At 41.6% G+C, this 9,161-nt stretch overlaps 1 protein-coding gene across 4 annotated transcripts in view; it reads left to right on the forward strand.

Annotated features, from left to right (window-relative positions):
* Positions 1-7,316, forward strand: part of TPST1 (tyrosylprotein sulfotransferase 1) — a 65,479-nt gene extending 58,163 nt beyond the window's left edge. For 3 of the 4 annotated variants that reach the window (XM_081132679.1, XM_081132677.1, XM_081132678.1), the window contains 3 exons: positions 3,973-4,023; positions 4,585-4,631; positions 6,757-7,316. In XM_081132679.1, the coding sequence (XP_080988805.1) occupies positions 3,973-4,023; positions 4,585-4,602 (69 nt within the window). In that variant the 3' untranslated portion in view covers positions 4,603-4,631; positions 6,757-7,316. The remainder of the gene's footprint in view (positions 1-3,972; positions 4,024-4,584; positions 4,632-6,756) is intronic. The other variant, XM_081132680.1, reaches the window with a different exon arrangement.
* Positions 7,317-9,161: the final 1,845 nt, after the last annotated feature.

Raw genomic sequence — 9,161 nt, forward strand, 5'->3', positions numbered from 1 at the left:
TTACTAAGGCTTGTAAGCAGCCAAGATTTCCTTCAGTAGGTGAATGGATACATAAACTGCTGTATATTCAGACAATGGAACATTATTCGGTGATTAAAAGAAATGAGTTATCAAAGCACGAAAAGACAGTGGGGAAACTTAAGTGCCTATTGCTAAGTGAAAAAAGCCGATCTGAAAAGACTACACACTGTATGATTCCAACTCTATGAGATTCTAAAAAAGGCAAAACTATGGAGACAGTAAAAAGGTTGGAGGAAGGGGAGATAAATAGGTGATGGTGCACAGGAGATTTTTATGATAGTGGAACTAACCTGTATTCTACTGTAATGGTGAATACATGTGTCAAAACCCATAGAAAGTACAACACAAATAGTGAACCCTAGAGCAAACTTAAGACTTTATTAATAACAGTGTACTAATACCCATTCATTAATTGTAACGTATGTACCACAGTAATGCAAGATGTTAGTGATAGGGGAAACTGTAGAAGAGGGGGAGAAAGTGTATGGGGACTCTACTTGCAGCTTGATTTTTCCATAAGCCTAAAACTGCTCTAAGAAATAGTCTATTACTATAAAAATGTATGAGGAAATTATTAACTCCAGCTAAAACACACACAAGTTGTGTAGAAGTAAATATCTGATATTTATACTGTCATTTTATATAAATATTTATATTGTAATTATAGTGAAAATTTACAGAATGTGGCTTCAACCAAAGAGTATTGTGTGATTTTGGAGAGACTAGAGGAAGGGAAGTGTTTCAGACCTGATACCCTCAGCTGTCCTCATAGGAAGTCTGTGTAACAGAAGTGAACGTCCATGCTCCGATCTGAAGGTATTTCCTCCCATGTGTGCACAAGCCCATCTCCCCATGTCTCCTGCATCATCAGATTTTGCTCCCCAGCAGGATCTTTCCCATCGATAGACAAATATGTCCTTAGTTTGTTTTTAGCTGAATACACACACACACCCACACACACACCACACACACACACACACACACCCACACACACACACCACACACACACACACACACACACACACGTACACACGCTTCTTGATCCCAGTTGCCCTGCCACTGCCATTCCATTTATTTGCTGCCCTTTACATCAAAATTCAAGTTTTCTGCACTCCCTGTCTCCAGTTCCTTCCCCTCTGTTGTCTTACATCCACTCTATTCAGAATTCCACAACTACCATGCCACTTAAGTTACTTTGTCAAGGTCACAGTGACCTTCACAGTACTATATCCAGTGGCCAGTTTTTGTTTTCTCTCCCAGTCTCTTTTGATACACTTATTACCCCCTCCGTGATGTTTCCTTCACTTGGCTTCTAGGACACCACTTCTTAACATTTTTTTCTTTTCTGTCATCGGCAGCTTCTTAGTCATCTCTGCTGGTTCTTCTTCTCCCTGACTTCTTAACGTTTGACTGACCCTATCTCAGCCTTAAGTCCTCTGCTCTTCTCGTCCACCCGGACTCCCTGGGTTATCTTATCAGGTACCGAGGCTTCACCTACCGTTTCTAAGTTGATGATTCTCAAATCTATATATCTTAGCCCAGACCTCTTCCAGGAACTCCAGAATTGTATATCCAACTGGCTACTCGACATTTTCATTCATTGTCTAACAGACATCTCAAGCTTACATATCCAAAACCGAATTACTGATCTTCCAAAAATCTGCTACACACAGAACCTTTCCCAACTGAGTTGATGCCAACTTCATATTTCCAATTGGTAGTTGCTTAGGCCAAAAACCTGGGAGTCATCCTTGACTCTCCTCTGCTCTGCCACACCCTACATCCAATCTGTTAGGAAATCTAGATGTAATCAGCAAAAAAAAATGCACAAACCTACCACTTGCCACCTCCACTGCCACCTCCTTGCCATCCTTTCTCATCTGGATTACTGCTGGAGCCTCCATACTTCAGTCTAAACAGAGCAATGAAGTCTGAGGATGGTACTTCGTAGCTTCCCATTTCACTACATTGGACAAATTACTTCTCTGTACCTTTCTCTCTAAAAAGATAACACCTCCCTCCAGAGATTGTGGGACCCCACGAGATAATACATATGAAGCCCTTACTTAACACTAACCTGGTGCAGAGAAAATAATAAAGTTTAGCTGCTGTTCTTTTTATTTTTATTTCCAGTGCACTCTCTAAATCAAAAGCCTACTTTTGTCTGTCATTTCTTTGGTGCTTGAGGTGGGAGAGTTCTTTCGGAAGGTTTGGATTCTGAATACCTAGCCCATCGATGTCAGGCAAAACCCTCAGTTCTTAGTGCCAGGGAATAGTATCTCCAGAAGCACTGTTCGTTTCGCCAAAGGAAATTCCATTCCTAACTTTGCTGTTTTTGTGAGCAATGCAGGACTTGGTTTCCTGCACTAAATAGGAATTGTTTTGTCAGTAGAAAGTGTTCTTTTTGACAGTCCCAAAACTTTACTGTCTTCATACATACCTGTATAATACAGCTTAATTATAACTCTATAATAATGTCTTAATATCTGGTGGAGTAAGTCCTCTCCCACTTTGCTCTTCTTTTGAAGATTACCTTGATTAGCCCCGCCGGGTGTGGCTCAGGGGTTGAGCACTGGCCTAGGATCCAGGAGATGGCGGTTTGATTCCTGGTCAGGGCACATGCCCGGGTTGCCGGCTCCATCCCCAGTAGGGGGCGTGCAGGAGGCAGCCAATCAATGACTCTCTCATCATTGATGTTTCTGTCTCTCTCATTTCTCCCTCCTTCTCTCTGAAATCAATAAAGATATATATTTAAAAAAAAAGAAAAAAGATTACCTTGATTAGTTTTGGTCTTATCCATTTCCATATAACTTCTACAATCAGCTTCAAATTACCCCTTACCCTCCTGAAAAAAGCATGCTAGGATTTTGATTGGAAATCTTCTGAGCAGAATGGACACCTTTACTATGTTGAATCTTATAATCCCTGAAAGTAGTATATCTCTGTATATTTTGTCTTTAATTTCTCTCAATAATGTTTTATAGTTTTCTGTCTTATGCATCTTTTATTAGATTTAGTCTCAGGTATTTGGTGTGGGTTTTTTATATTATTTTATAAATGGTATTATTTAAAATTCCTAATTGCTGGCATTAGAAACATAATTTTACATATAGAAAAGAGTAAATTTTTAATTATAAGATTGCCCTGGCCAGGTGGCTTAGTTGATTGGAGCAGCATCCCATGCACAGAAAAGGTTTCAGGTTCAATTCCTGGTTAGGACACATACCTGGGTTGCGGGTTCAATCCCCAGTCAGGGCAAGTACAGGAGGCAACCAATCGATGCTTCTCTCTCACATCGATGTTTCTCTTTCTCTCTAAAAATCAATAAGAATAAATTGTTAAAATTATAAATTAATTTTATAAAATAAATAAATTAATAGATAACAGAACTTCTTAATGCTGTGTGACTAGTGTGGGGTTTAAAAAATAATAATAATTATAAGATTTTATGAGTTTAAAAGTATCATTTTAAGAATCATCTAATATTCAAATTATTATGGGAGTCTTGGGTACATTAAGAAAGGTTGGGCTAAATCCAGGGTTTTAAGGTTTGAGATTTGAAAAGGAAATCAGGAGGAGCCTGTTCCTGAATTGTGGGGATTCTGTGTTGGTCGCTTGAGAGAGATGGCCTGGGGCTCGCTCTCTCAGCTAAAACAATGGAACTTGGACTGCTGGGCTGCTGTTTTTTCTTCTTCATGTGATGCCCTGAGCCCTCTCCCGGCCGCCCACCTTGGGAAGCACTCAGGCACACGTGGGGCAGGTGGGACCAGGGCGAATGGGGATTTCACTCAGTCCTGCAGCCCTGGCTGCTCATGAACTGACAGGCTTCCCGCCCATTCTCAAACTGGCCAGGAGTGGGCGGTCAGCCCGCACGGTCAGGTATCGCAGGCATTCGGGAGTGATGATGACAGTGCCTGTGTGCTTAGACTCATACTGGCTTTGTTTTTCCAGGTCTATAAAGGAGAATTTCAGCTACCTGAATTTCTTAAAGAAAAACCTCAGGTACTGTCTCTGTTTTCTCCTCTTGATGTGTAATAGATGGGCTCTTGCGTTGAAGTAATCTTTTTAGAGATAATATGCGCTGGTAGTAGAAAGATTGGCCTCTGGTCATTGTTGATTTTAACAATAATTTAATACTGTCTTAATTTCAGGGAGCTCATTGTCTTCCCAAACTAGAGAAATACTTTATTAGTAACTAGAATCCGGCTGCTTGAGGTCTTCCAAACCCACACAGTATTCCACATATAAGGAGCCTGCCTTGTGTATCTGCCCCAGGCTTCTGATTCTGTACCTTGAAATAAAGTGTACAGCTACCCTTTGTTCTTATTACATACACATCCATGGCCTTTAACTGTTCTCAGTTGGTGCCTAGAAGACTTGTGAATACAATATACACAGCCATTGTCCCTCAACTGCAGAGTCCCCCAAATTGGGAAAGATGGTGAGAGTTTGAAACTTATAACTTTTACTTTTTAAAAAATTAATCTAAAAAAATCCAGAGCATTCACTTCTTGTGCTGACCAACTTTGAGGACTTTAAAACATCTTTTGCTTTCTTTGACAGACTGAGCAAGTGGAGTAGCAGAGCCGGAAACCTCTTACATACATGAGGTGAGGGTTGGGGAACATTGCTTGGCCTTCGGGTTTCCCTGCTTAGGCTCTCACAGGAGGGCAGCGGGGCCAGGGTGGAGAGCACAGCTCTGGAGTCCGTCTGCCTGGGTTGGAATCTTGGCTCTGAGTGGAATTGAGCAAATTACTTAAATCCTCTGTTTCTTAGTTCCTCATCTGTAAAATGATATTACCAGATATTAATGAGAGAGTTGTAGTAAGAATTAACCGTAATAATGTCTGCAAAAAGCCTGGTACATAGTAAGCAAAATAACAGTTAGTTGTTGTTTTCAATGTGATAAATGATAAAATATTTTAGCTGAAAGAAACCTGGAGAACATCAACCTCAATCATCTATTTGCTGATAAGGCCTCAATCATCTATTTGCTGATAAGGCAACTGATCCTAGAGAGAGTAGGTGATTTGTCAGGGCCACATCCCAGGTGGGGGAACCCAGGGCTGAAGAACACCAGTGCTTTTTCCACCACCCTGCGCTGCTTTCTCTGTGTGCTGGACATGCACATAATTTTGCACTAATATTTTGGGGGGTTGGTTTGTTTTTCAAGCCTGCTCTTGCTGATTTTAATGTATTAGGAGTCTTGTTAGTAACCTATGTTGTCTCTTGGTAACTAAAGGCTACAGTTTGGGCTAGGCCAGCCATCCCTTATAAGCCCCCTTTAAAAGATTTGAGTAAACATCAAGTCCATGTCCAGGGACACCCGCTACTTAGTGGCAAAGCTGGTTTCTGAACCCAGACCTCCTGGTGTCCTGTTCAGAGGTCACATCCCTCTCCCACACTTTCTGAAGATCCTATTTTGCTCTGAATAATGTGGAGATGCCTTAGATCATTTGGAACTTGAAAAGCTTTTTGAAAATTTGATTTTTGCTTGCTATTTTATTTTAATTTTATATAGTAACAATGTATTAAGTGCATACTCCATACTAAGCATAAAATAACAAGCAATTTATAAATAGTATATAAATGATATATTATATGACATATAATATATAATATATGTATAACAGCATCTGTGATAAATATATGTTTTATATATATGTGTTTGAATGAGTTCATTCAAGTTTCAAGCCACTCTGGCGAGTAGGTGGTATTATTCCATTCTACTGATGAGAAAATTGAGACTGAATTATTTGAACAGGGTTTTTTTATGACTTGCTGTATATTAGTGGATCATAGATAGAAAAAGCATACGAGCACTGCTATGCCACGTCAAAATCACGGATGGCAGTGAGCCAATAACGTGAATAGGTTTCAGGACTTCTGGTTGCCTTTTTGCTAAGGAGCCAATGCTAAATGTCAGACTTATACTCTGTGGGTATGCATATCTAACAGCAGTTATTAGCCTTGGATAATTTTGTTAGTCCAAAATACTTTGAAAATGTATAAATCCCCTTCCCAAAACACACACACAGGGCTTTATTTATTGACCAGCTGTTTTACAAGACACGTCCAGGCAAACCTCTCTAGTAAAAAACTATAGAAATGATCCCTGAAAGTATAGTCTTTGTTTTACTAGGTAAGATGCGGTGTCAAGTTGATCCCAGCCTTCAGGTTGGCTCCACAGCAGCATTTCACTCTTGTTTGCTTATCAAAGCCTGTAGGTGCCCACATGCTAGGAAGACAGCAGAGCATCTCAGGACAGATGCTAGTCTGTCTTCTTGTCTTTTGGGTCCTTTGGCATTTGAATGACAGTCACTGTGTTATTTAAAGCTTCCTCTAAAGAACCTCAGCATCCACTTTCTCAAAAGAAGAGTCAGCATGTTGGACCCCTGGACATTTGATGTCCCTACCAGTGCCCCCGCAGTAGTTTCAATTGGTGCAGTAGCTATGACAGTTGCAGTCATTTAGAAATGGGCAGGAGCGGCCCTTGTTTTGGCTGCCATCTGCTTGCTTTGCACATTAGAGCTACTGGCAGGCATCTCAGGCATCCCAGCCTGAGGAAGAGTGTGCCTCTCCAGTAGTCCAGAGGCAGCTGTTCTCATAGTTGTTAATCCCCCTGTCCACCTGCCTGGCTTATGCCAGACCGCAATGGGCAGGAGGCCGGGTGGTGCAGGGGAAGAAGGAACCGTGACTCCACACCAGTAACCGCATTCCTCCCGTCTGCCCTAGGGAAGACTGATGCCTTTTCAACAGAAGGGATGTTTCCAGGGCTGGCTGTCACCTGCTGAGATCCATGGAGTGTGTGTACCGTGGCCTGCATCTCCCGTGCGTTAGCCAGACTCCTCCCACTGAGCGGGCGGAATGTCAGAACACATTTGGACCTTCCTGAGTAATCTGTCTCCTGAGCACAGCGCTCTTGGTTCTAATTGCATGCACAACCCAGCAGATACGGAGCCCAGAAGGGGTGCGTGCTTGCTGTTAAAACTGCGCTGGTCCTTGTCTTGTCTTATCAGATTCAAAACTTTGTTTTCAAGGGGAGAGTTTAAAATTGGGATTCTGTAAGCAAAATTGGGCAGTTTCATCTTGGACTAGGTCGTCTGTACATGTTCTAATGTTTTGTAGAACACTTGTACCTGTTTAAATGTATCGGTGTGGATAATACTAAATATCTTAATTATTTAAATAATTCATTGTATTGTTTCTGAGAAGTTGAGGGATTACTGTATACATTTACAATTTAATGACTTTTGTATTTTATTTTTCAAAATAAAAGCTTTACATGTGAAGCATTCCGGGAGTTTGCATGTTTTCATTACTGTGATTACAGAGAAGCAGTAAGATCTTACCAGACGATGATCTGATAAACCAAAGCTTCTTCAGGTGTCTCTAGTATATTCAGTTAGCTGTATTCCCCTCTATGCATCATAATTTCTTGGTGAAGTTTTGCTGTAATTTATTTGAGAGAAGCTCCCATCCATTGTCTCAGAATCCTATTCTGTTTTATGCTTACATATGCTATATTAAAGGACAGAGGTTACTGATTGCAGCTGTTTTCTAGAAGCCATTGTTATAGAATACTGAATACCCGATAATAAGAATTCCCACTTACTGAGTGTCTTCTATGTGCCAGGCACTGGACAAGGTTTGGTTGGGTTTTTTGTTCATCCTTCCCTGAGGACATTTTCTCCATTGATTTCTGGAGAGAGTGGACGGGAGGGAAGAGGGGGAGAGAGAGAGGAACATCAATGTGAGAGAGACACATGGCTTGGCTGCCTCCCGCATGTGACCGGCCCGGGACGGGGAACCTGCAACCGAGGTACAAGGTACATGCCCTTGACTGGGAATGGAACCCATGACCCTTTGGTCCTCGGGCTGATGCTCTAACCCTGAACCAAACTGGCCAGGGCACAAGATCCTTGATTCAATTTAAAATGCATACTTCTGCCAGACCAGATCTTCCTTCAGCACTATGTCCTGTCCCTCCTTTGTTCGGAAGCCTTCTCTGATTCTCTAATGCTGACACATTACGTCTAAACTATTCTGCCTCCACAGAGAGCCGCATTACTCCCTGTGTACAGTATACTTTCCTCCCTGTCTCCTCACATACCCTTCATTTTCTGCTTTTTCCCAATGTCTGTAAACCCAACCCCTGTCCTCGCTACCTGGGAAATCCCAGGTCATGGAGGGCTCAGCTGTCCTAAGTCCCATTCCTTGTTACTCAACTGCTCCAACCTCCAAATAGCAATAAAATCAGCTTTAGCTTGACTTTATTTGCTTATTTCCTATGTTAGTCTTATGTCACCAACTTTGTAAGGAAGAGGTCACATACCCCTCTAGAGCCTATCAGAATGGGAGGGAAAAGACAAACAATCCAATTGAAAAATGGGCAAAAGACCTGAATAGACATTTTTCCAAAGAGGACATAAAAAGTGCTCAATATCGCTAATCATCAGAGAGACGCTAATCATCAGAGAGACGCAAATTAAAACCACAATGAGATATCACCTCTGAGAATGGCTGCCATCAACAAATCAACAAACCGCATGCGAGGGTGTGGAGAAAGGGGAGCCCTAGTGCACTGCTGGTGGGAATGCAGACTGGGGCAGCTACTATGGAAAACAGTATGAAGGCTCCTCAAAAAATTAAAAATGGAACTGCCATTTGACCCAGTGATCCCACTTCTAGGAATAGATCCTAAGAATCCTGAAACACTAATCAGAAAGAATATATGCACCCCTGTGTTCATAGCAGCCTTATTTACAATAGCTAAGACCTGGAAACAGCCCAAGTGCCCATCAGTAGATGAGTGGATAAAAAAGCTGTGGGACATTTACACAGTGCGGCTATAACAAAGAAAGAACTCTTACCCTTTGCAACAGCATGGATGGACCTGAAGACTATTATGCTAAGTGAAATAACCCAATTAGAGAAAGACAAATACCATATGATCTCACTTATATGTGGAATCTAATAAACAAAATAAACTGACGAACAAAACAGGTCCAGAGGCATGGAAGCATGGAACAGACTGAGGGATCTCAGAGGGGAGGGGGTGGAGGGGACAGGAAGAGATTAGCCGAAGGACATATATGCATATATGCATAGCCAAGGACGCAGACAATAGTGTGGGGAAG

The sequence above is a fragment of the Miniopterus schreibersii genome (genome assembly GCF_964146895.1).
Source record: "Miniopterus schreibersii genome assembly, chromosome: 3".
In the NCBI taxonomy this organism is placed as follows: Eukaryota; Metazoa; Chordata; class Mammalia; order Chiroptera; family Miniopteridae; genus Miniopterus; species Miniopterus schreibersii.